The sequence below is a fragment of the Mauremys reevesii genome, linkage group 8 (genome assembly GCF_016161935.1).
Source record: "Mauremys reevesii isolate NIE-2019 linkage group 8, ASM1616193v1, whole genome shotgun sequence".
NCBI lineage: Eukaryota > Metazoa > Chordata > Testudines > Geoemydidae > Mauremys > Mauremys reevesii.
In genome coordinates this window covers 8,661,679-8,689,417 of record NC_052630.1, presented here as the reverse complement: position 1 = coordinate 8,689,417, position 27,739 = coordinate 8,661,679, and the positions used below count along the sequence as shown (strand labels likewise).

The 27,739-nt window shown below is 45.3% G+C and overlaps 1 protein-coding gene across 8 annotated transcripts in view; it reads right to left on the bottom strand.

The window, feature by feature from the left end:
* RASGEF1C (RasGEF domain family member 1C) overlaps positions 1 to 27,739 on the bottom strand; it is a 112,713-nt gene that overhangs the window by 6,016 nt on the left and 78,958 nt on the right. For 7 of the 8 annotated variants that reach the window (XM_039486179.1, XM_039486180.1, XM_039486181.1 and 4 more), the window contains 7 exons: positions 26,313 to 26,525; positions 22,168 to 22,242; positions 14,436 to 14,531; positions 12,019 to 12,121; positions 11,834 to 11,913; positions 10,304 to 10,399; positions 680 to 775 (listed from right to left, as the gene is read on the bottom strand). In XM_039486179.1, the coding sequence (XP_039342113.1) occupies positions 680 to 775; positions 10,304 to 10,399; positions 11,834 to 11,913; positions 12,019 to 12,121; positions 14,436 to 14,531; positions 22,168 to 22,242; positions 26,313 to 26,525 (759 nt within the window). The remainder of the gene's footprint in view (positions 1 to 679; positions 776 to 10,303; positions 10,400 to 11,833; positions 11,914 to 12,018; positions 12,122 to 14,435; positions 14,532 to 22,167; positions 22,243 to 26,312; positions 26,526 to 27,739) is intronic. The other variant, XM_039486187.1, reaches the window with a different exon arrangement.

Here is a 27,739-nt window from a genome sequence, read left to right as displayed (position 1 = left end):
GCTTCCAAGTCCAAACCCTGCTCCCTGGTCCAGGGTGTCCTGCAGGAGATTCCTGCTCACAGCAGCTCTTGTGCGCTCTTGGCCCCAGCTTCCTCTGGTAGTCTCTTAAACACCCACTGATCCCTGCCCAGGTGTGCCTACTTCATAACTATGGGCCTCTGGCCCCAGGCCTCTATCCCTTAAGGGGGCAGGCCACCCTGTTAAAACCTGCTTTGGCAAACCTCCCTATTTTCTTAACCTATAAAATGAGAAAACGCTACAGTACTTGTACACAAAAGTATCGGGCACTGTACACTGCCTTGCTTATCTATGGATATATGGTAAATATACTTCTCCTTTGTCTTTGAAATATTCCCCTTTCCTTCCAGGCTGTTTGTATAATCAATTATGCCGCTGATACTGTATTTATACCAGCTAACCCAAAGGACACTAGTTAGGATCTGCCACTCATTTGGCATTAGAAACTCCTTGGTTTTTTGATCTCTGAATGGAATGTTTTTCTCTCTCTATATGAATTCTTTTTAAGGGAATCCTGGGATTGGTTTGACCTTCAAGAAGGGTCACACAAGGTCATCCCTTTTGTAGGATCTAGTCTTTGTCGGACTGCACTGAAACGTGTGCAAATGATCTCAGATAGTGCTATCAGGATGGAGTAGATAAAGACATTTGCAGATCTTACTTCAAAGTTGACGTGCCCATTCGGAAGGCGATTAGCACATCCTTCATTCAAAAAGTAAATGTCTTTGATCAATAGGCTGAAGAAAGGGATGACAATCTGTGAAGGGAATGACAACGATTATCTTTGTGGCTCCGTATTTTCACTTCAGGAAAGAAAAGTTCAGTCAGAAGGGGGAAAAAAAAGATTAACTTCCCAATGTACTGTTCTATTATAAAGCAATACAATGATAGACAAGCACCAGGGAAGGAGGGTACAAAGGTATTTTCAGTGATTTGGGGGATGGTTGCACCATTGAAATGAACAATCTGTGGGCACTATGGGGGAAAAATGAAGCAATAATTACAACTAGTCTCCGATTCCTTCTTAATATTTCAGTGGCATCGCTTTCCTGAGCAAAGATAAGACTTTTGTCTACAGAGTTGTTTTATAGGCCAATAGATTCACCGACAACAATTTAAAGATAGCCAGGAGCCAAAGAATACAATGAGGATGGAGAACCCTTGCTACAGATGCAGTTATGCTAACAATCACACCAAAATAAACAAACATGGAATAATAAAATCTTGTGACTCAGGGGGTGTCTCTGCATTGAGTTATTCTCCTGAATAATTCCATGTGCGGACGCTCTTATTTCAGAGTAAGAGTGCCACGTTCCTGTGTAGATAAGCCCCAAAGAGGCCAAAACTCTAAGGCCATGGCTACACTTGCAAATTTGCAGCGCTGCAGCAGGGTGTGAAAACACACCCTCTCCAGCGCTGCAAAAAGCGCCGCGCCAGTGTGCAGTGTCAGTGCCGCAGCTGGCGCGCGCCAGCCAGCCCTTCGCAGGTTTTCCCCCACAGGAGGAGGTGGAGAGAGGACAGCTGGGAGAGCTCCTCTCAGCGCGCTGCTTGACTGCTTGCGCTGCAGCGCCAGCGCTGGCGAGCGTGAAGTGCAAGTGCGGCCATAGCTGAAAAGCAGAAGTTCTAATGACTCAGATGAAACAGGGTGATTTACACTGAACCTTTGCCACTAATGACACAGGGTTAGGTCTTCAGATGGCTTAGATCAGCATTGCTCCACTGACTTCCAGTGGAGTAATGTGGATTTACACTGGCTGAGGATGTGATCCACAACCAACAAAATTATGGCTTTCACTTTACTTCTCCTGATTGGAGAAAAGTAGTGTTTAGACCAGTGGTTCTCAACCAGGGGTACGTGTACCCTGGGGGTGCGCAGCGGTCTTCCAGACGGTACATCAACTCATCTAGATATTTGCCTAGTTTTACAACAGGCTACATAAAAAGCACTAGCGAAATCAGTATAAACTAAATTTTCATACCGACAATGACTTGTTTATACTGCTCTATATACTATACACTGAAATGTAAGTACAATATTTATATTCTGTGATAAAAATGAGAAAGTAAGCAATTTTTCAGTAATATTGTGCTGTGACACATTTGTATTTTTATGTCTGATTTTGTAAGCAAGTCATTTTCAAGTGAGGTGAAGCTTGAGTGTACGCAAAAAAAATCAGACTCCTGCACAGTAGTCTGGAAAGGTTGAGAGCCACTGGTTTAGCCCATAATCTGTCAGCATCACAAAACGTCATGGACTCTGGGTGCAACACAAATTCATCCTAACACGCTGGTATGAAAAGCTATAGACTAAAAGGCAAAAGGACTGGTCTGGCACCAATTTTAACAAGGCCATGTGAAAAAAGCAGGCAGTGAAGAGAGTTGGCGAAAGAAAGGTGGTTCTTTTATTCCTGGTTTGGTGGAAATGAAGATGAAAAGTCAGAGACACTCCTGCGAAGGCTCAGTAAGAGCTATCCTAGGGAATACTGAAATTAAACGCTTGGTACACCAAGAAATGTCAGTAGTAATCAGAGAGACCTAATCAGAGAGGCCTTTGAGGACTCAAAACAAGCACCGGGGCAAACTGGAAGACACACTCAGATCCAAAGCCTTCCCTCTAACCAATATGATATACTATCATCTAGCTTTATTTTGTACAGTAGGGGCCTAATTCCACTTTAGTGTAAGTCTTCTGAACTCAGTGGAGTTAGGTTAGAGAAGAATTTGGCCTTGCAAATTCAAAAGTTGGATTTAGGAATAGGGTCCTGGTACGAAGCCTTGAGCATCCTGGTATGGTTATAGACTACACTGGGCCTATCTCAAAGTGGAGTAAGAAACTCTCATGACACCAGGGCCAAACCCAAATGCTGAGAGCTATGGGCAGACCAACTAGTGACGGAGCATCTTTTTAGCAAGGACACCAACATCAGAGATCAAGTTTGTGTCTTCATTCTTGTTGTGCGGGCTGACCATACTCAGGAAAGGCCACTCAAAGGGCTTGGTCCAGTGATGCTAACCTTGTGAGCATCAATTTGTAGCTGCCACATCTGCAATTTAAGTAGCCAAGTATGGGCTTGATCACCGTGAATGGACATAACACGCCATGTGGGTTTCAGTATCCAAGTGGATCTACTGGCCAATTAGTAAATGAGCTGAACTATATCTTAAGTGAAAGTACAATAGCTTTGAGGAAATGCAAGGCTATGGGAATTGATGACAATGAAGCAATCATTTAGCTAAGTAGTAAAGGTTATTCAGTCTCTTGCTGAACGGCAGCTGAGATAGTATCTGAAGTGGACCTAGGGTAGAATGTCACCAGTGATTTTCTAGTCTTCACAATGCACCAACAGGGAGTGCAAGCACTTGATAGATACTAAAAAGGAAATGTAAGCAAGGACCCCCAAAACCAGAACGCTGCTCTTGTTATAAAACCAGAAACCACTGTCTGGTCCAACTGAGGTATTGCATCGAGTGAGCTGATGAAGGGATGCATTCCTGCGAGTTTCTTTCTGTGAAGGTTATGGAGGATTTCTTGAATGTACATGTAGTACTCCCAAAAGAAGGTCAGACTGGTCTCCCTGGAGACTCCAGTACTATATCGATTCATAGAATAGATACAGTATGGGAAATGGCACACTGAAAACTCCAACACATTGGGCCTGATCCTACGAAGTGCCAATCAATTGCGAGTTGACGGTGCTTTTAGGATTGGTCCCATGGCTGGCCAATGAACCTGAAGCCTTCCCTACAGGGAGCAGCCCTGAGGGAAAGAGAGTTATTCCGTCTAGGACAAGTCTGCTGAGGCTACCACTTCATGACAGTTGTGACAGTCTTTTTGTGATATGGAAACGTGACCACTAGAAACTGAAGTGAGGCACTTAGATCACCATCCAGAAGTGACCAAGATCACTAGTTCTCTTCACATAGGATTTTAATGGTTGCTCAAAGACCAAAAAACCCCAATAAATGTCCCCAATAAGAGTATATCACCCTGTGTGTTTTAGTTTCAGAATCTCTGTACTGAAAGCAGATATACTAGAGAGTTATATTTGTAAGGCGGGCTATTATCCAGCCACTTAACTAGCACAGAACTTTTGATTCCCTTTTGATTCCCCCCAAACCATCCAATCCACCCACATGCTCACAGAGAGAGAGAGAAAGACAATCGTTTCCTTCAGAAGGAACCAAGTTAATGAAATCAGACAAGCACTTCCCCGTGGTATCAGATAGCAACAACGTACACAGCATTATGCTGTACAGAGTCCAACATTTCAAAGCAATTTAGACAAACATCATCAACGCAAAATGGTGATTCCCTGTGGAACGACTTAACTCTGGGGATGACACAGGTCAGCTGACTGCATACATGAAAGCAGAGTTAGTTTCTCACAAACATGCTCCTTTGAACTCTGCACAGAATACAAACCCTTTATTGTCACGTGATCTGTCCCTCTGCCCTGTGGGGGGGCTTATATCTATTAACTCTGAAATTAGCCACTGTCTCGTGTCACAGCTTGAAGGGCCGCATTAGCATACATTTATTTAAAGCCTACTCATTCCTAAGCAAATACAAAATACTCTAAATAAACCATTTATGCAGGGAGAAGATAGCTGGGTCAATGTAACATGACTCTGGGCTAACTTCCAGGTTGAGCCTCCATGGGTGCGCTGAGAGGATGGAAGCAACAGGGTGCAGGAAACACCTTTCCCTCACCACACACATACGAGAGCCAGGCAGAATGCTGACACTAGCACGCCCTGAAAGCAAGGTAAGGGGAGATGCCAGCACGCCAGATGGTGCTAGCACCAAAGGGCCCTGGTTAGCTGGTCTGGAGGCTGGGCAGCATCCATGCCCTGAGCAGTAGAGTGCCTCCCCCACCATGGCCAAGCTGCATCCCATCTCACTCCAAGGAGGCTATTGGGCACTCTAGCTTCACTTCTGTCTAACTACATGGAGGAGACAAGAGAAGAAAAATACAGTGCTTAAAAAAAGAAAAAGCACGGCACCGATGGAGTCTGGGGAGCCACACATTCAGTTCTTGGCCCTGCCACAAGCTTCTGGTGCAACCTTGGGCAAGTCGCTTCATCTTTGTGCGCCTCCATTCCCCACCTATAAAATGAGGATCATAGCATTGCCCCGCCTCCCTGGGGTGTTGTGAGGAGAAATACATTAAAGGCTGTGAGGTGCTCATATACTCTGGTTCTGGGGGCCAGAGACGTACCTAAGGCAGACAGAACAGCCAAAGATATTCCATACACCTAGGTAATGTCACAGGGAGACACTAGAGCAGGGGTAGGCAACCTATGGCATGTGTTCCGAAGGCGGCACGCGAGCTGATTTTCAGTGGCACTCACACTGCCCGGGCCTGGCCACTGGTTCGGGGGGCTCTGCATTTTAATTTTAAATGAAGCTTCTTAAACATTTTAAAAAACTTATTTACTTTACATACAACAATAGTTTAGTTATATATTATAGAGTTATAGACAGAGACCTTCTAAAAACATTAAAATATATTACTGGCACGCAAAACCTTAAATTAGAATGAATAAATGAAGACTTGGTACACCACTTCTGAAAGGTTGCCGACCCCTGTACTAGAGAGCCATCCTGTGCACTGTTCACAAAGCAGGAACAAGTGAAAATGCCAGAAAATTGGAAACCACTCCAAACAAGGCAGAATGGATGGTAGATTATCCCAGCAAGCAGTTGGTCACTATCCCTTTCACAGTGGTTTTATTTATCCACAGGTGTGTTGTGAGCAAGACACGAGAAGTCATTCTTCTGCTCTACTTTGCGCGGGTTAGGCCTCAACTGGAGTATTGTGTCCAGTTCTGGGCACTGCATTTCAAGAAAGATGTGGAGAAATTGGAGAGGGTCCAGAGAAGAGCAACAAGAATGATTAAAGGTCTAGAGAAAATGACCTATGAAGGAAGGCTGAAAGAATTGGGTTTGTTTAGTTTGGAAAAGAGAAGACTGAGAGGGGACATGATAGCAGTTTTCGGGTATCTAAAGGGTGTCATAAGGAGGAGAGAGAAAACTTGTTCACCTTAGCTTCTAAGGATAGAGCAAGAAGCAATGGGATTAAACTGCAGCAAGGGAGGTTTAGGTTGGAGATAAGGAAAAAGTTCCTAACTGTCAGGGTGGTTAAACACTGGAATAAATTGGCTAGGGAGGTTGTGGAATCTCCATTTCTGGAAATATTTAAGAGTAGATTAGATAAATGTCTATCAGGGATGGTCTAGACAGTCCTGGTATTTGGTCCTGCCATGAGGGCAGGGGACTGGACTCAATGACCTCTCGAGGTCCCTTCCAGTCCTAAAATCTATGAATCTATGAATAAGAATCTATGAATGTTTGGCACACACGACACGGAGAGCACGATGACCTGGAAAAACAGTAAGCGCATCCAGATCTTGCCTTATCTTGCAAACTTCTGCCTCTGTGTTACAAGGGCGCAGGAGGCAGCCACACTCATACCGTAGCTGGGCAGTGCTCCTATCTACCATTCCCTAGCAAGCTAGCTGGAGGACTGGCTAACTGGGGTATGGTCTGAATGTGCCCTAGACCTCCTGCTCAGCTGCTATTGCTGTTTCCACAGGGCAGGTTAGCAAGGACAGGATTTTGCCTCACATTTTCAAAGCTGCAACAGAAAAAAAATAGTGTCCAGGCCCATCAATAGCAGCTGCTGTCCCACGTCATGTTCGTGGCCTATTTCTGCTTTTTGCAAGAGCTCTTTTGGAATGCACGGCACATCAAGTGTGCACTCGAACGTGTGCGGCCCATGTGCCTGCTCAGATGTCCTGAGTATCTGCAAGTCAAATCAGGCATTCAATTAAGGTTCTAAGTTATTCAACTCAAATGCTCAGCGCTGAAAATCTACCCTCTGATTTAGTGTCAACCTTTCATTCATCACTTGACATTCAGCAAAGAATAAGGCTACAAACTGAATCCCAAACTCAACAGATCGTGTAACTTGAAGTCCAGATTGTAGGGATTTCATTATTTGTTAAATCATTCCCAGAATTAATGCTTTTTAGACAACTAATCCAATGCAAAGGTGTCTAGGTAGGACCACATCCTGGACAAGGCAATGAGACCATTTGTATAAAGAAGGCAAATAAGATACAGTGGATAATGTAGGAATCGGTGACAATAAAAGGGGGAAAAGAGGATTATTGATGATTTTTTTAATAATTGGAGATATACCTATCTCCTAGAACTGGAAGGGACCTTGAAAGGTCATTGAGTCCAGCCCCCTGCCTTCACTAGCAGGACCAAGTACTGATTTTTGCCCCAGATCCCTAAGTGGCCCCCTCAAGGATTGAACTCACAACCCTGAGTTTAGCAGGCCAATGCTCAAACCACTGAGCTATCCCTCCCCACTACAATGATTGGCTTGTATGTGGACTCAGCTCATCCTGTCCAACCCCAGGTGACATGGTCAGAGCAGACATCACTCTTCTCTTTGAATCCTTCCACTGGCTTCTCCTCCAATGCATCAATCTCTGTTGCTTTGCCTTTAAGACCCTTCACCAGTGAGCCCCACGTTGTCTATCAAACCTACTAACGAATCAAACTGTCAACTCCCCATCTTCTCTCTCTCAGTGATGCCACTCCCTTGTCCGCTTGTCCCTCAGGCTCCTCTGCGCTTTCTCCCATGCCATCCACTATTCAGACAAACTGTCCATCAAAATTTATAAACCTTTCCTTTTTAAACCCTCCTCAAAACCTCTCTGTGCTCTGATGCCTGGACGTATTTATCTAGAAACACTTTGGCTGTTGACGTTGTTTATCTAGCACCCTCCAGAATGCATCATTTTTTGCCCATCGCTTCCGAACAGAGGTTCTATACACAGCTTATAGCAGTAAATATACTTATTCTGCAAGTGATTGGGAAAAAACATTATAAACATAGTCCAATTTGAAAACAACTAGGTTTCTGTGGTTCCAAAAGGTGAGCTTTGCTAAACGACTGACAGAAAACCCTGAAACACTTTCCATGGGCTGCGATCACATTCTGTTGAATTTTATCCAATGACAATACAACAAAATACCTTGACCAGGTACCTTGCTTATAACAAGCAATGAAATTAGGAAGATCTGGGGTCTGAATTATGTGCTGTGACGTATCTAGGATTTTAATGTACCCAGCAATGATAAGCCACTGAGCCTTATGCATGAACATTTTCTTAGGCTAATATGTGCACAAAGAAAATAGAAGGTGGGTTTTTTCCTTGAGTAAAATAGATTCCTATCAATCTACTAACCTCGTGGCGCTTGGTCTTAACTAGGCATAGATAGGGATGTGGCAGAGAACTTCCACAGGAATTAAGGTAAAGTAATAAAGCAGCAGGCTTGAATATATACGATTGTCACCAGAGGAATAGATTGCATAAGCATCTCAAAATGTCAGGTTCTAGATGAAGCATGTGTGAGCTTGTTCAAGGAATTTCTCTACTCTTCATTAATACCCAATTCATCAGCTCATCCCACAGCAGGGTATTGCTTTTCAGAACAACTCTGCGTATTTCCCTTGCAACAATGGCAGCCCGTGGACCAGATTCCGACCTCATTTCGGGGTAAACCTTGTGCGACTCCACCGGCTTCAGTGCACTTACATCAGATTTGCACAGATGTGAGATCAGAATCTAGCCCAGTTCCTCTAGCAATGAATATTCAATTTCACATTATGCTTATGAATGCAGCATCTGCTTCGCTGCACCCAGAGGGTTGCTCTCTATTTATAACAATGTGCTATCACAACATTTTTAAAAAACTGTTTTAACAAAATAAAAATTAGAGTGAATGGGGAAAAACAAAGAAAACCGGAAGAAATACAATGGAGCTCATACCACTCATAAGAGCTATAATCATAGCTGAAAAGAGGTGATAAGAAGAAAATAATTCTGAAATCACATGCACTCATATTTAATTATCTTCAAGTTTCATTCATTCACAAACAAGGAATGTGTTATTCAAATGTATCTTCCTCTGGCAAATGCACATTGAGCATTAAAAACTCAGCGGGATTCTCTTTGATTCAGTTTGATTTAAAATTTGGGAAACCTTCCATCCTTTTCTTTCAGCACAGGAAATCTGCTCTTAGATACCAGGGGGTAGCTCTCGCTTAGTGCAATGGGAGCCACTGTGTTAAATCTGGGTATCTGAGGGTAGAAGTGTCAGACTTGCCTACAGTGCTTTGAGCAAGTCGGGGTCACCTACTGTTAACTAAGTGCCATTCAGTCATCTCTGAGGAGTAGCACCTTTTGCTCACCGTCTCAAGTCAGCCACTACATAAGGCGGGCTTGCCTACGCAGGGAAACTGACTGGTATAGCTAGAGCAGAAAAACTATTGCACTGTAGCCAGGGCCGGTGCAACCATTTAGGCGACCGCCTAGGATTTGGGGGGCGCCATTTTCTTTGGCAGTGACCACGGCGGCCGGATCTTCGGCAGCCCCGGTCACCACCGGCATTTAGGTGGAGGGAGCTGCGGCAGGGGAGCATGGGGAGGGCCGCCTGCAGCAAGTAAGGGGGGAGGGGGACGGCACGCATGGGAACTCCCTGCCCCAGCTCACCCCTGCCCCACCTCCTCCCCGAGCACGCTGTGGCTGCTTCACTTCTCCCGCCTCCCAGGCTTGCGGCGCCTAAGCTGATTGGCACCACAAGCCTGGGAGGCGGGAAAAGTGAAGCAGTGATGGCGTGCTCGGGGTGCTCATGCTTGTGCGCAGAGCAGGGGTGAGCTGGGGTGGGGGGGGGTGCCTCAGGGTGGAGGGTGGGGATGGGGAGCTGCCACGGGGGGGCGCCTCAGGGCGGAGAGGGGGAGCTGCCGCAAGGTGGGGGGTGCCTCAGGGCGCGGGCTTGGGGACGGGGGAGGGCGCAAGGTGGAAATTTCGCCTAGGGCGCGAAACATCCTTGCACCGGCCCTGACTGTAGCTGCACAGGTATAATTCCCCCACATGGACCCTTTATTCTGGAATAATTAACGCCGCTTCAAAGCTAGTCAGTTTCCCTCTGCAGACAAGCCCTAAGTGAATTTTCAAGGGATGTGGAGATGTATGTAATGATCAGGCAGGAGGGGCAGCAAAAGACCTATGGACCACTGCGGATTCACTTAAGTACTATTTTGAGGTTTGAAGTGGGATTTAAGTGGTACCTAAGACTGGTGATGGTGGTGATGGTGGGGTTCACCCCAAGTGCACACTGCAAATTCCAGTGATTCACCACCAGCTTTAATCATCCCCCATCCATTCAGGAATAAACAAGACCACAAGACGAGGACAGACCTACCTTCTCCCTGTTGCTGTGTGCAGTGAGGGATCGGTGGGCAGCCCCTCGCAACGCAGTTCTGTAGTTATAAAAATTACCAGTAGGGTCCATCTGATGCTAGGTGCAAAATGAGACAATTGCCGTGTATTTGATCAGAAAGGACTTGGATTCTTTTTTCTCGTCAGAATTTAAAACCAAGTTGCAGTAATGGAGATCTGAACATGTACAGTCTAGGGATGGACAAGTCATCGTCATTTTCTTGTCACATTTATCTGGCTTAATGCTTATTTACCAAGGCATCCAGATGTGATTTTAGATTAATAGAGATCATCATAATGTGGCAGTGTCGGAGAGCTCAGCTAGCACTGAATGAACTCCCCAAATCCAGTCAGTCCGTTTGGTAGGGGCTCAGTGTAAAACCTAAAGACAGTCTCTCCTTTGGTTGTTCCAAAGTCCTGGGCAGAGGCCACACCTATATCCTCAGGAGATACATAATTCTACCTAATTTCCTATAAGTGCTGGCCATGGAAACAGCTAGACACCTACATGTATAGATTGTGGTTGTTTGTATCTTTGATTTTTATATTAAAATCAGCACAATTTTATTTGAACAAGGTGGCATATATGGGGTAGCTAATCACAGCATCACTGTACATATTATATAGATATCAGGCCAAATTCTTGCTTCCCAATGGAAAAAAAAAAAAAGACCAATGCCTGAACAGGTGGTGCAAAATTATGCACCGTTTATATCAGGCTAAATCTGGCTGGCATCAGGGTGAATCCCCTGAAGTAATGTGCTGGCACATCTCCATATAACACTGTAACAGCCCCCCACAAAAGCTGTGTGTCCCCATGTGCCTTGCTTTCGCCACCTCCGAGGTGGAATGGTTCGCTTGGGTGCCAGACACAGAGCACTATGGCACTATCGTGCAGTGGGAGTTTTGCCACTGACTTCACTGAGAGCAGGAACAGGCTCATGAATGATCCTTTATAGAGGAGTTCATGCTGATTACACCCACTTTTTGGCACATTCCATTCACGCCACCTTACTCTGCCCTGGTGAGTGGAGGCAGAATACAGGTGCTCCAGCTGCTCTCTGCATGATAGTTGTTTTACACCTTCTGTTGGTACATTTCTGCTCACACGTGCCTCTCCAGAGAGATTTTGAACTCTAGTCTATGAAGATCCTCTCCTTCGGAGGTTCTCAACCTTCTTCTTTCTGAGGCCCCACCAAACTCCATGGCCCACCTGTGCCACAATAACTGGTTTTCTGCATATAAAAGCCAGGGCCGGCATTAAGGGGCAGCAAGCAGGGCAATTGCCCTGGGCCCCATGCCACAGGGGGCCCTGTGAAGCTAAGTTGCTCATGGACCACGCTTCAGCCCCAAATAGTGAGGCTCAAGCTTCAGCCCCATGCAAGTCTAACACGGGTTCTGCTTGGCGGCCCCCCAGGGGGCCTCGGACCGCTGGTTGAGAACCACGGCTCTACTTAGTATTGGGCACCTGAATACATTTGATTAATACAAATAATTAAGCTTCTTTTTTTACCTCGAGAATAAAAAATTTGGCTGTTTTCACTTTTGACCAGGTCTTCTTTAACCTGGAGACGGGGCTCATGTTCATTCCAGCTAGGAGGAAAGAAGAAAGAGGGAAACAGTTAGGAGTCAGATGTGCTTTTTACAGCCATTATGCGAAACAGAAAAATTCTATTTTGAAGCATCTACCATACTTACATATGATTGCCATCAGTGAATTAAAATTCCCTATGTTAAAGCACTCTCGGGCAACATCAATGAAGAACTCTATGACTTGTGCTCGCTGTTTCTTTTTCGCAGGCTGCAGATAAAATAAATAAATAGTCGCGACAAGAACATGGAAAATCGTAGGCAATGACAGGCTTTGGTGCCCTACCCAGGAAAATCCTAACTTTACAGCTCTCTCAGCTGAGTTTTTAAAAAAAGCCCAGCTATTGCCTAATTTTGTACAGCAGTTTGATTGACTAATGACATTTGTGACCGGCAGTCTCCTGAATCAAAGCTTTCATGGGGCCAAAACCCTTTAACGGCTCATTCAATCATTGACCTGGCACTGAAGCAGAAAGTCAGCCTCTAGAGACTACTGACTGCAGAGAGAAACTGTCCAAATAGCTCGAAAGCTACCAAGTAAAAATATTAATAGACACCAGGCCCCACTGAAATCTATGGGAGTTTCGCCATTGACTTCAGTGAGGCCAGGATTTCATCCCTATACAACAACCACACCTTCATTCTATGGAGGCTTTGTCTCATAATGTATTTAAAAACTCTTTCTCCTGTCCCGAAGGTAAATTTACTGCTGATGAAAAAGTAACAGAAGTGGGGAGTGATCCACAGATGAAATAGCACTGGCGAGAACAGTGCAAGCTACCCCAATATCTGTCTGCTAATTTCTTTCTATCTGTTTTTCCTGTCTGTCTAGGCTTCATATCACACTCATCACCACAGTATCTGAGCACTTGCCTCAGCCCTGACTTGGAAGAACTACATCCAAGGATGAGACAAGAGTCCACAGGTCATTCAGTTTGGCCTTTCTATTGAGACTTTTCACAAGCATGGCAATCCGAGTTAATTTGGATGGTGGTTGTGGGTTTAGAGACTCATGTCTAGTGGTAACTAGATTGAGATCACCATATTATTTTCAACTAGGTCACAAAACTGTCAGCAGATGGTAACAATGTTGAGTCACCAACAACTCAATCTGTCAACCCTGGGGTGAAAGGTTCCGCGTTCCCTTCCCTCCACAACGCGTCCTCCACATTTTTAAAACAGGTGTCATTTCCAGAATCCAAATTAAATAATATTGATAATAAAAATATTTTAAATGAGCATAAAATATAGATTACATGTGCAGTCATAGGCAGTGTATCAAAGAACCATGTGAAAGGCCCAAACAATGACACAATGATAACTTTGAGCTGTGGCGCTGATGGCCATTGTCATTCAGCTCCTCTTCAGTTTTGCACTGGGATGAGATTGCCCAGAGACAGGGCACTGAGATGGAAGAGGAAAGGTCCTAGGAGAGATTCTGGTGAGATTTTCTTGGAGAATGAGGTGGTGAGCCACCCACCAAAAGAGATGCAGCAGAAACAGCCAGAGAGGGAGGAGGGGAACCAAGAAAGGATCACAAAAGCCAAGGCAGGCCAAGATTGCAGGAAGGGAACTAATCTACAGATTCAAAGGCAGAAAAGAGGTCAAAGAAGATGCAGATGGCGTAAAAGACGTATGAGATCTGGCCCGGAGGAGGACATTGGAGACCGTGGTAAGAGCAGATGCAGGAGAGTGGAGAGGGCAGAGTCAGATCAGCAGAGATCCAGGACGCAGCCAGAGGAGAGGACTCAAGATGACAGATGTAGACAGCATGTTCAATGAGTGTAGAGACGAAAGGGTGAAGGGAGCTGGGGCAGTAGCTTTAGTGACAGGACGGAGTCAAGGGGGAATTTTCTGAGCCTGGGGAACACCAGGACATGCTTGGATTGTGCAGGGAATAAGCCAGAAAAGACAGAGGGGTTAAGGTGAAGGGGTCAGAGGGGAGGCGAGTGAGGTCAAGTGAAAGGGAGGAGGAGGAAAGGAATTTTGAGGGGGAGAAGACAAGAGGAGCGGGTAATGGAGAAAGAAGGTTGCGGCAGTTCTTGTCTCTTCTCGATGAATGGAAGATTGGAGCAGGCTCATTTGGGATTTAGACACATTCAGCATTCAGAAAAGCATTCAGAAGACAGAAGACAAAGATTTTTCTGCTTTTCATTCTCCACTGGAATCTTTTTAAAAAAAAAAAAAAGATTCTCATGGCATCATTCAGATTATTTCTCTTGCAGAGTTCATCATTCTACAACTCCACACCTGCTACTCACTCACAGCTTCAACAGAATGGGTTTTTTTTTTTACTCACTGCATCAACAGACTCACTCCTTTCCCACCTCCCTCTCTCCTGCCCCAGTTCTGTTTTGCTATATGTTTGTAATTTACCTGGGTGTTTCTGTGAGCACATTATTAAAACGTATGTGAACAACTTAGCTGGGTCATGAAAAATATATCCCTGGGATTGCTTATTAATGTACCATCTCAGACTGGCACATCAGGCATGTGATGAAACACTGCCACACATTTTCACTTACCATGCAAATTTCTGTTGCCACAAGATAGCAGAGTCTATTGAACCATTTCACATAGGCCTCAAGGTTACTAGTCTTTTTTTGCTCATTGAAACAAGACTGGGGGAAAAAAAGAAAAGCATTGAATGACATAACTGTATTTTACTTAGATTTCTTGTTTGTTAAGATATATGCTACACAAAGGGAATGATTGTTGCCACTGTTTTGAAACAAATCTCTCACACACACACATGCACACATTGGTTTATGCATTAAGGATGGAGTTCAGAAAGCCAGTGGGTGGGTGGGTTTTGGCAGATGTGTGGGGTTTAGCTGAGATTGTTGCTTTATACAAATCAAATAAATGTATGAAGAACCGCCCCATTTTGCTTGCAACAAATGCTCCCCAGTGCAATTTATGTTGATCCTTGTTCACTGGAATATTAACAGCCACGGTACTGCAGTATTTAAAGAGCGACATCAATATAAATAAGACAAGCACAATATTCCAGAACACATTCAGTTTGTTCCTTTGACTCCATGACTTCCCACAGCTCAGCAAATGCAATTGCCCACAGCATTTTCCTGGACAAGACGACTCTCTAATTTGTTTAAGAGAAAGAAGGGTGAGCAAAAGAAAAGACAGTTATGGCTCACCTCTTTTTGGGAAAAAAAGTGTTTATTTCTTTCTCTTATTCTCTTGTCTGTTTGAAATGTCTTCTCAGCTGACCTGGTTCTGTTTTGTAGGTTGCCTTGAAACAGGACACTTGGATCCAAGGGAAACAATCAGCAAAAGGTATTACAAGAGGTATAATTCCCTATTTTTCAGAGTACAGTCTCTTTAGGCATGGGGACACATCCTTAGCTAGAATAAGCCGTCCTAGCTCCACTGACTTCAATGGATTTGTTGTCTTCAGTGGAGCGAAGACAGTTTACACCCGCTGAGGATCTGTCCCTGAGATTTTGAAAATTCAAGTCTTAGAAAACCCAGCCATAATAAATTCTGGGAATTTCCTTTCTAGGACTCTCAGCTCTCTATAGATCTCTGATTTATCTGTACATATATTAGCAGCCACTAGAGGGTATTGGTGGATACTGATTTTTTATTTTATTAAAGAGGATAATTTCCCACCCAATGCAGTCTTAAGCAAATATGAGTAAGAAAGTCAACAGACAGTGCTTATCTATGGCAAGTAAATCTTGATGCATGCAGAGGGATCCGTTGAAGGCACTGGGACTACTCGCAGTATGTAAAGTTAAGCAAACGTCAAAGTTGAGCAATGAGTCTTCACAGGAAGAGGGGGTAATATAATGCCCAAGGTGATTCAAAAATAGAAAATCCTGATCTATGATTTTGGATGTAGAAGAGTTTAGAAATAGAAATCACTTTACTATATTTCAGGGAAATTCTTTGCAGGGCTGACATTTCTATTTGTTTTAAAAGTAGAATATAAATACCAGCGAATAAAAGAAATGAAACAAACAGAATCTATTAAAGGTGCCCCAAGAGTAAGCAGCTTTTTTGCTTTTATAAAATTGTTTACAGTCATTGCTTTTGTTATTCCTGGTGGCAATTTTTTTCCCATAGATTAATAAATCTCTTTGGGTCCTTCTGGAAAATTGGGCCTTTTGTTAAGAAACTCCGTGAGCACTCTCACTTTTGGGATTAGAGGTACGATATCAGGTATCTTAGGTATTTTGTTTAAAGCCCACTTTTGCAAAACTTTACCATTAATAAAAATGTTTTCATTCGTTCAAAAAAGAAGTAAACAAAAACAGTTTTTGGTGTAGATGAAGGCATCCCCCTTCAGAGTTTGCAGCACAAGATGGCTTGGTGCCAGTGCATAAGAACCAGTGGGTACAACTGATTAGAAATCTACCAGACACAAAGATTTTAGTAGAAGTTTTTCTTTATCTAAGTTTTATAAATAATAATATTTAGCACTTCTAGAACCTCTTCTAGCTGCAGATATCAAAGCACTTAATAAACATTCATTAATTAAGCCTCACAAAGCCCCTGTGAGATAGGTACATTAAATATTATCCCCAATTAGCAGATAAGGAAACAGAGGCAGAGAAAGGTTTTAGGGCTCCAACCAAAGCTCCCTTAAGGGAAGGTCTCCAATCAGGGCTTTATAACCTGCTTTGCTCTCACTCCATGTAGGAGACAGGAAATGACAAGACACAGTGCACGGGGCACTGCCAGATCCTACGCAGCTAGTATAACACACAGCAGCCCTTAGGCCAGGGGCAGGCAAACTTTTTGGCCTGAGGGCTGCATCGGGTTTCATAAATTGTATGGAGGGCCAGTTAGGGGAGGACGTCGTGGCCTGGCCCCCACCTCCTATCTGTCCCCTCCCCCTGGGATTCCTGCCCCATCCAACCCCCCATTCCCTGATGGCCCCTCTGGGACCTCTGTCCCCTGACCACCCCCAGACTCCCACTGCCCCATCCAACCCCTCCTCTCATTCCTGACGGCCCCCCCAGGACCCCTGCGCCATCCAACCACTCCTTCTCCTTATCCCCTGACCGGCCCCGGAACCCTTGCTCTGACTTCCCCCTGCCACCCCATCCAACCTCATCTCATTCCCGATGCCCCCCCCGGGACCCCTGCCCCCATTCAACCCCGTTCCCCCCCGACCACCTCCACCAGCCCCTGACCACCACCCCGAACTCCCCTGCCCTCTATCCAACCCCCCCTGCTCCCTGCCCCCTTACCGCGCTGCTGGAGCACCGGTGGCTGGCGGCGCTACAGCCGGGCCATGCTGCCGCTGCCACCACCACCATGCTGCACAGCGCAGCGGGTCAGGCTGGGCTCTGCAGCTGCGCTGCCCCGGGAGCTCACATCCCCACCGCCCAGAGCATTGCGCCGACGGCGGAGTGAGCGAGCTGAGGCTGCGGGGGAGGGGGGACAGCAGAGGAGGGGCTGGGTGTAGCCTCCTGGGCCAGGAGCTTGGGGGCTGGGCAGGACGGTCCCGCGGGCCAGATGGGGCCCGCGGGCTGTAGTTTGCCCACCTCTGCTTTAGGTTGTTCTAAATTTCACCTAGGGCCTCAGCTCAACCCAGGCTCAAGAGAGAAGCAAAGTGGCTTAGAGCCATCTTTTCCATCCCATCTCCTCTCCTCAGCCATGCTGAGTGTAAACTGCTGAGGACTCAACCCATAATTTGGTAGTGTCACCTTACATATGCAAATTTTCAGGCAGTTGTCGCCTTATTCTCTAGACCCTTATCCAGTGGGTGAAGACATTTCCTTCAACTCAGTTAATACTTCAGTGCAGCGTAAGGCTGTATTCACTCTTTTCTCACTCTGGTATTAAGCACTGCAGCAAAGACTGGCGCTGTTACACAATAATACCTCAACGAGTGGATCAACGTTTAAAGAATATGTATAACCAATAGCTGTTTATTCCCTTTGTATTTTTCTTGAAAAATCTCTTGAAAATTATCTCAGCCTATCGATACAAATCATTTGGATTCTCCACCAGGCCATTACTGCACTTTTTTCACACTTTCTGGTCTTCATTCTGTAATCTGTCCTTTGCACCTGATGTTTCTTTGCATTTGCTTCTTATCCTTAATTACTCTTTGCATTTCATGTTCCTCCACATTGGCTTTTTGTTTTAAACTCCAGCTATATTTAATGCTAGACGACATGCAAAGCCTTTGGGCAGACATTAATCTATCGCTGAACATTTCCTCTTTCCCCTCGGTCTTCTTTCCCTCTGTTGCTTCATCCAATTCAATTTCACTCATCGCCACGTTCCCCCCTCATTCTTCCAAAACTCACTTTGCTGAAATTCAGTGTCCTCATTTCATCCCTTTCTCTTTTTAATTGTACTTAGTAACCTGAATTATTACTTGCACCTGTCCATTTTCAGTCATGTCCCTCAAGGTCAAGTTCTTATCAGGTAGTTGAAATCTCATCACAATTAGTTTCTTTACAGCATAGACCTTTTTTATTTTTTGCCTATCCTATTCTGAACAAAACAGAAATGCCAATCACAGTGCGTTGGTGTGGGGTGGGTGCTGAACTTCGACTGGGATTTTCAATGATGCCTTCAGGAGTTTGGAAAGATTGAGAACCTCTGCCCTGACTACTGTACCCCTTTCAGGAGTCTGGTTTGTCTTGTGTACCCCAAATTTCATCTAACTTAAAAACGACTTGCTTACAAAATCAGACATAACAATACAAAAGTGTCACAGCACAATATTACTGAAAAATTGCTGACTTTCTCATTTTTATCATATAATTATAAAATAAATCAACTGGAATATAAATATTGTACTTGCATTTCAGTGTACAGTATATGGAGCAGCATAAACAAGTCATCTGTATAAAATTTTAGGTTGTACTGACTTCACTAGTGCTTTTTATGTAGCCTGTTGTAAAAATAAGCAAATATCTAGATGCGTTGATGTACCCGCTGGAAGACCTCTGTGTACCCCCAGGGTACACGTACCCCTGGTTGAGAACCACTGAATTAAGGGTACGTCTACACCATGGAGACTCTACCGACATATTTACCTTGCCATTGCTATGCCAACAGAACCCCATAATGCAGATGACATTCCACTGATGGTAGGGTTTTCTGTAGGTGCAGGAACACACTTCCCCACACAACGGTGGCTACATTGATGGAACATTCTTCTGTTGACATAGCTGCATCTATAGTAGGGGTAAGGTCAGCATAGCTTTGTTGGTCTGAGGGTTTTCATGCCCCTGACTGATGTCGCTTTGTCAACCTAACTTTTAATTGTAGATCAGGCCTAGGTGCCGAAATTGCATCGCCTTTCAATGGAACTTGCACCTAACTCCTTTAGCCACCTTTGAAAACCCCCAGCCCCCTACACTATACCTATAGGAAAAACTTTAGTGAGGGTCAAATACGGCAACTGATCTACTCTTGACGATCCCACTGATTCAATGGGAGTGCGGCACACAGAATGGCCACAGGATAGAGTTAGTCAACAACAGCCACTGGCTCCGAGACTGAAAAGCTCTACTCCAGCTCCGAGAGCGATACTTGGAGAGATGCCAGGCCAAATTCAGTTCTGATCTAAGTGGGAACAATTCTCCCCCCATTCTTCTAAGTATATACTGGTCCCTCCAATCCATAAAGGGGTGACAAGGGGCTGCCACAGCTCAGCTGGGTAAGGCAAAGGCCACTGCCACTGGAACAGAGAACATATAAACAAGCTGCAGTCTTTAAAATAAAAGATCTGGGCGTTAGCCAGGCCCAGTGCTAAGAGCCTGATCCTGCAAGGTGCTGAGCACCCTCAACTCTCACTGAAGTCAATGGAAGTTGAGGGCCTCGTGAAACTGCCTTTGTCATTTTTTTGGTGTTGATATGCTCTTCTTCAAATTGGGAGATGTATAGGCAGTGGCAGATTAGCCAGTGGGCCAACAGGGCCTGTGCCTAGGGGCCCCAGCCAATTGGGTGGCCCCAGAAAAATGGGCGGCCCCACGCCCTGACCCGCTCTGCTCACCTAGCACTCCAGCCAGGGTGCAGGGTTGGGGTGCAGGGGCTTGCGTTGCTCTGCCCACCCTGCACTCCAGCAAGGGAGTGCGGTTGGGGCACAGGGGATTGCCTCGTTCCACCTGCCTTCCTGCCAGTGAGCAGGACTAGCCTCCATGCCCTGACCTTGCTCCCTGGCAGGAGTGCTGGGCAGAGGGGGTGGGGGAAGCCCCCGTGACCCGACCCCATTTCCCTGGCAGGAGCACCAGGGGGATTGCAGGTGCAAGGGGAGAGAGAGGCCCCAACTTGCTCTGGCCCAGGGCCCCACAAAACCCTAATCTGCCCTTGTGCATAGGAACACAGGACATAGCACTGGAAGGGACCTCCTGGGTCACTGAGTGCAGACCTCTGCTATTGCAGGCAACCTGCCCTATATCCCCAACTATTACAGGCAATCCCTGTAATCGAATACCCAGAGTGCGAAGAGACAGACAGGCAGATAGACAGACTCATGGGTACACACCACATAGGTTTATCCTTTTAAATTTTCTTCTGGGCCAGCATGGGACTAAAACTATACCCAAGTAAGGGGCAGTTTAGTGTTTTAACTTGTTTATGGGATAGAGTCAGATCCCATCGATGTTCCAACTTTTCACTGTGTTGTAATTGCTTGGGAAAAGCCAGGCAATACACAAATCCCCTGACTCAGTTCCAGTTGTAGATTAAAATGGGGCTTTAGCATTTCACTGTCATTAAATCCTGGCAGAGACTTGTTGACAGAAGTTGCTAAATATCTTGCATAAAATGTGATAATTTTTAGTCTATCTTCCCTGCATTAACAAAACTTCCTTGGAGACAGGAGAGTTCTAAGAGTTATCAAGGACAGAAGAGAACTTCCAGATGATTTTGAATCTGGTTTAACTAGCTCAATTTTTGCCTATGCTGGCAACAGATGTCACTTCCCCAGTAATCGAAAGCCCTGGCAGTAATTTTTCCATTAAGAAAGTCTCTTAAGATACTTCTGAGTACAATCGGGCACTTTTGTGATCAAATATTTTTGCAGAATCTTTTACATTGATTACTTTTACTGTCCGTGGAGTTCTGACACCAAAGCTCCTTTATGAATATGAAGGATGCTATTCCTTCTTATAGTATCAAGGCAGTAATTTCACCCAATTCCACTCCCTCTGCAACGAAGGGTAAAATTCCTCTTGACTTCAATGAGAGCAGGATTGGTCCCACTACTACACCTGTTACTTGGCCAGCATGGAGATGTTATCGCGCCACTGGTGCTGCATTACACACTATTTGAATGCCCATTATCTGGCCAACATTAAAAATAGATTATCTCCTGCTATTTCCAGCATTTAAGGGTGAAATTCTGCCACTGTGTGTGTGGGGGGGGAGAGAGGGCAGTGAACTCAACAGGAGCCCCCAGGGGATGCTGACAGCAGGATTTGGCCTTATCCTGACGTGGGTTTTTTTGGTAGTAGTAGTAGTATGGAAACATTTCAAAACTATCACTCTGCGGCAGTGAAGTCACTTTCCTTATTGATGAACCATCAGCGGCTCTGTCAATGTACTCACTCTGATCCAAACCCCACAGGAGTTAGTGGAAAGACTCCCATTGACTTCAGTGGCTTTGGATCAGGCTCTAAGGTCCCCATACTGCATGCCATTCCCTTCTGTCCCTTGGGAGCCCTTGGGCTCCAAGCTGTTATGTAAAGAGAAGAAGAAGAAGATGATGATAATGATGATTACACTCACTCATAACAGACCAATTCATTAATATGGTATCTGGACACATTCTACAAATGTTATAGGTATGTTATGGATACGAGAAGACACAGCTAGTGGCCTGAACACCACGGGGCTACATATCTAGTGGTCTCTAAAGGTGGCCAGTGTGAGGCTCGGACATTTTTCCAGCAGTAGGGAATTTCAAAGGCAATGATCCACCAATGAGAATTTTGACCATGAGCTCCATCCTCACTGCATCATTAGACTAAGGGCTTGTCTACACTACCACTTAAGTTGATGTAAGTTGTGTCCCTCAAGGTGTGAAAAAAACACCCCCCAAGTGATGTAAGTTGCATCGACTTAAAGGGGTGTCTACACCGTGCTTGTCGAGGATGTAGTGCAGTAGTGAAGACAAGCCCTAAGTGTGTGCACTGCCTGTAGCATGGCCCTAATCCACATACTCCTCAATCACAGTTACTTTTACACTCTCACTCAAACCAGTTCATCTAGAACAAACCAAATAATTGAAGGAGAGACACTTTCCATGGTGACACATCCTACCTTGGTGCTGTCCAAAGAGTCTTTGTGTACAAACGCCTGCACAAATTCTTCAGGCCCAATGTGACTCAGCCTTTCCTTTTGGGAGATGGAGAAAAAGAGAGAGAGAGTAATCCCCAGAATCTCTTCTTATTGGCTTTGCAAGACTTTAGCTTTACTAGCCAAGTTTTGGCATCAAGTTGAAATGGGGCTTTAATGAAGTGCTACGCAGCCAGCAAGTTCCCCACTTTAACTTTCACAAAAACAATCAATGTTACTGCACCAGAAACAGGGGAGTGATAAACAGGGGAGAATAAAATCATCTCACTACCTCCAGCCAACAGAATATAAATAGCTTGTGGTGGCGATAAACCACACTGAAGACCTGTCTGTATTGTTCATAAAACGGTGGGCCCGTGAGGCACTGGGCTGGAAGTCACTAGATCTGGGTTCTGTTCCTGGCTTTGCTGCTGACCTGCTGTGTAACTTTTGGCGAATCACTGCCGCTCTCAGTATCTCCATTTCCCTGCCCATACAAGGGGGATAACCAATGCTTTGTGATCTCCAGTGATAAGTAAAAGCTCAGTACATATTGCTTTGGCACTTACTACTACTGCACTTGCTGAAGAAGGCCAAAGGTAGCCGAGTGCCCAAGCGTACTGACTATATGCAAATGGAGGAAATGTGGCAGTGAAGATGCATGCACCTAGATACCCGGAGAGCATCAGTCCAGTGTCAAAAATAAAAGTAAATGTATCGAACTGACAGTTAAAGGACGAGGGATGTCCAACAGCTATAAAACAGTTGCGGTTTCCCTCCCATCATGAGTAAGTGCCACTAAAATGGCAAGAGGTGTTACAGGTTAAAAAATGAGCTAGTGTTTGCGATCCTGCCTGCACAGGATATCAGTTTAGCTCCCCAAAGAATCAGGCTCCCTGACACAAGCTCAAAGGGAGCATGAAGTAACATTTCTTGAAAGGCATTAGCTCTACACGTTTGGTTGAAATGAGACATTTCCCAGGGTTTCGGAAAGGAATGATCATCGTAAACGATGAATGCTCCTGCCCTACAGCTAACAAAGCTTCTCCTTCTATGCTGGAGAGAGCTACTTCCTACTGCCCCATAGCTGTGTCTCTGGGGTTTGACATCTGTCAATACATTTCAAATGGATTTAGAAAACAAAGTAAGATGTGACATTTTACAGGGGTTGATATTGGCATCACAATTGATTATACCAAGGCTGGCTGCTACTAAGCTCTTAATGAACTGAGCCCTACAGGTCAAGTTCTGATCTTGGTTACATTCGTGCCACTCCCTTTGACTTGCACATGTGCCCAAGGTCACACTTTATCCAATATATGGAAATAAGATAGAACATTCATTATATTAGCTACCTCTTGTTATTATCATGCCAATGTGGCCTAGTGGGTAGAGCACCAGACTGGGTCTCCGGAGACCTGGGTTCTAGTCCGAGCTCTTCTGTTGGCCTGTTGGGTGACCTTGGGCAAGTCACTTCCTCTCTCTGTGCCTCAGTTTCCTCATCTGTAAAATGGAAATAATGATACTGACCTCCTTTGTAAAGCTCTTTGAGATCTACTGATAAAAAACTCTATAGAGAAGTGTGGCAGCCAGGCTGGAACAGAACGGTCCTTGCCATGAGCTCAGCGTCAGCCTTTAAACGGTTAAACAATAAACTTAAAATCTGGCGGTAGGTGCCTTTAATTATCGAACAAAAATAAATGGTCACTGCTTAGTCACAGTGTATTATGCAAAGGCCCTAACCTGGCCCCAAGCTTGTGGACTATTACAGTGGTTCTCAACCAGAGGTCCGGGGCCCCCTGGGGGGCTGCGATCTGGTTTCAGGGGTCCACCAAACATGGCTGGAGTTAGACTCGCTAGGGCCCAGGGCAGAAAGCTGAAGCCCCACCATGCAGGACTGCAGCCCAGGGCCCTGAGCTCCAGCGCCTGGGGCTGAAGCTGAAGCCTTGAGCAACTTAGTTTCGCAGTGCCCCTTGTGGCATGGCCCCCCGGGCAACTGCCCTGCTTCCTACCCCTTAATGCTGCTGTAGCATTTCTATGGAGAAAAACAATAGTTGTGCTACAGTTGGGCGGTGAAGTTTCTGTAGCATGTTGTGGAGTGGGGGGAGGCTCAGAAAGAAAAAGGTTGAGAACCCCTGGACTAGTACACAGGCACCTCACTCCTGTCTCAGCCTCAGCAAGCGCTGCCCTTCAAAGAAACCAGGCAAGCCTTCTTAACTGGCCTGCTGGCTCCTGATTGGTCAGTGACTCTCCTGGCCCTTCTAGGCCTCTAGAAGACTAAATCTTGTTGGTAGTCTGGTCTGAGCAGGTTTTCCTTAAGCGGGGTGTATCAGGGAGCCGACACTTCCAGCAGAAAGCAGAGAAGGTCTACTAGACCCTGTCATAAAAAGCTGGTTATTAATTGTTATTATTATTCCATCAGGTTTTGATATATAATGTGAGTAATTTTACATTTTCAAGAGGGCATTAATTAGGCACCAAAGAACCACTGACTTTCAATGGGAGTTCAGTTCCTGAATCCCTCAGGCATTTTTGAAAATCCCACCTGATCTCAGTAATGAATTATTGGTGGGTAACTGAGCACCAAAGTGAACTCACTCAGCTCAATCTTGACAGCCTCACCTCCATAAGGCGCCTGCAAAGTCAATGGGCATTTTGCCCGAGTAAAGACTTCAGGGCTGGTCCTATAAGCAAATCCCATGGAATTTCTCTGCTCCTCATAAGGAAATGTAGGTGACAGGGTAGCTCAGATTGCTGAAGAATAATCACCATCCTAATGAACTGCAGAGTGATTACTACACTTGGTGCAAGGAAGTAGGAGCAGACACAGTGGAGCTCTGTTTATAGTGAAGCAGAACGAAAGCTGCAGATTGTTTCAATGCATCATTCTTTGTATACTGCAGTACACTCATCTTAGAGTCAAGTTGTTCCATGCAGGGAAAAAACCTCAAACACTGCCACAAAAGGCTTCCGCAGTCTCTGGTGCTGTTTAGTTAGAGCTACAGAAAGCTAAGAGGGCCAAAGTCACATATGCTGAAAACCAACCTTTTGGTTGGTGGATCCTATAGATGGATCCTATAATTCATGGGTTTCGTTCCAAAAGATTCCTCTTTGAGGAGCAGAATATGGCCAGCTGTGAGATTAGAAAGCTTTCGAGTTCCATAATATTCCCTCCAACCCTTCATCCTCACATGGTTTCATTTTTTTTAAAGTTATTTTACATTCAGATTAATAGAGAAAAATAGGCTTGGGGCTTCAGAAGTGAACAGTGCCCTCCCAGGCACCAGCAATTGGGAAGCTTAAGGGTATCGAGAGGTTTGAGGACAGATGCAGCGAGGTGGAGCAGCAGTGAGGTTATGATGCACCATCACATAATCTGATGCCCAAATAAATCTGTTAATCTTTAAGGTGCCACCAGTCTCCTCATTTTTTTCCCACATAATCTTTGCCTGGGGAGGTGGAACACCCATGCAGTGGACCTGAAACTGAACGGGAGAGAAGGCTTCATGTCACCCCACCACCTTGAAGAAACTGCCCCCGCCTCGCCAGAAGAAGGAGCAACAATCATCAAAAGCCTGCTGAGGATTGGATTGGGTGGGGAGGAGGGGGACAGTAAGACTGAGTGGGCACACAGATACCTGAAGTCTCATAAGTTCAGGTCTATGAAACTAAGAAAGGAAAAACACCAACGAAGATGCTTGTGTAGCAGAGAACTGGGTTTGAGCAACGTAAAAGCTTGAATATCGGACAAAATTGGGATGATAGAGGTCAGCCATTCCACAGCACCTTCCATTCAAGGGGCTCAAAGGACTTTGCAAATGGAACTGAACTAAATTCACCGCGAAGCAGGGAAATATTATCATCCTCATTTCACAGATGAGCAAACTGAGGGAAAGGAGTCTAAATGACTTGTGCATAGTCACAGGACAAAGCAGTGTCACATACCCTGCTTCTCAGTCCTCTGCTCTACTCCACTAACCATGCTTCCTCCTGCAGTATTGATACTGTGCTAACTATGCTGCAGCAGCGTATGCATTTCACTTGGGTTTTGCTGACACAGCTGCTGCTGGGCTTTAAAATGCCACCACCCTTGAATGCAAAGTTAGGAATTCCACATGTGCTGCACTTACCAATTCCACATGCGTTAGCTGCTGAGCCAGAGTATAGGGGTCACTACAGACGGTCAGGATTTCTCTCTGAATTGACGGTGGTTTACTTTTAAAGGCAACTAGCTTGTCAGAGACAGCAGCATTGATCTTGACTATTCCTTCCTGCCCATGGCTAAGGGTTGCAAGCTTCTGATTCAGGGCTTGCAAAAGCTGATTCATCCTTTTCCAGTAGGCCTGGAGAGGAAACATAACAAAAACGAAGGAGGAGATAAACATACAAAAGCCACCGGTCTCGACAATGGTGTATTTTAAATCCAATTTTCCTACCCCAAAATATCCATAGACTAGCACTAGGCTACCATCTGATTTTCACCAAGACGATTTCAGAAGGCCAGTCGACTTAATTATAGTTCTGCCCGCCAGCTCTGCACCACAGAATCAGCCTCCAGTCAGGTGTGCAAGCTAGCTGTGCTCCTTCGTGACAGCCCAACCCACTGACCAGCGCCACCGCAGACAGGAAAGAAAGGTGGAGCCACTAAAGTGAGCTGCTCTGGATTTTGACCAATTGTGACAGACAGCAGAAGCTGGCCCTTAATTTCCATTTAGTAGTCTGAAGAATGTCAAAGCAGAAGAGCAGTTCCTCGGCTCCCTGCAGCAGCAGCGCTGTGTTCCTAGTGCAGGGCAGAACAGGAGCATGCCACATTCATGATTTGCTCTTTGTTTCCCACAGGGAGCAACACACTCAACTGTCAGATACTTCCTGGAGCTTTGAAAGGGGAGGGGTGCATGCCTGCAGGCAGCAGAGATCAAAACAGTGAGCAGAGCGGTCACGGCAGGCATTGTGGGATACTGGTGGAAGCCAGTTCTGTCGACAAAACAAACAGCGGTTTTCACACTGACGCGTTGTCTCTAACTTTTCGGCAAAAAGCTTTATGCCTCTTGTTGAGGTGCTTTTGTTTTGCCGACAATAGTTGCTTTGTAGTGTGGACACCACCCCTGTTTTGCTGGCAAAAGGCAGCTTTTGCCGACAAAACTTTGTAGTGTAGACAAGGCCTTTGTTACTAAGGCTACTTCTATGAACACAAGAACCTTTGTTTCTTCAGATAATTATGAAGATTCTTCCAGCATGCTGCTGCCTGGCTCTGATGCAAGAGAGCTCACCCAAACTTCTTTCTTATATGTTACCAAGTGCCCAGATTGGGCTGACTCTGAAGCAGTGAAGAGTGTCTGTACACTTTCTGTGGTTTATGCCCATATGGGCTTGCACACGTCTCCGCTGGTTTTGAATCTCAGTGAACAGAGATGGTTGGAAAATGGGTTTCTCTCTCCCTGCAGAAAATGTTGATTTTTCAGTAGAAATTCAAATACCAAGACATTTTGGCTGGAAATCAAAATATTTCCATTTTTGACTGAAGTATTTTGGTTTTCGGGCATTTGTTTTCAGGAAA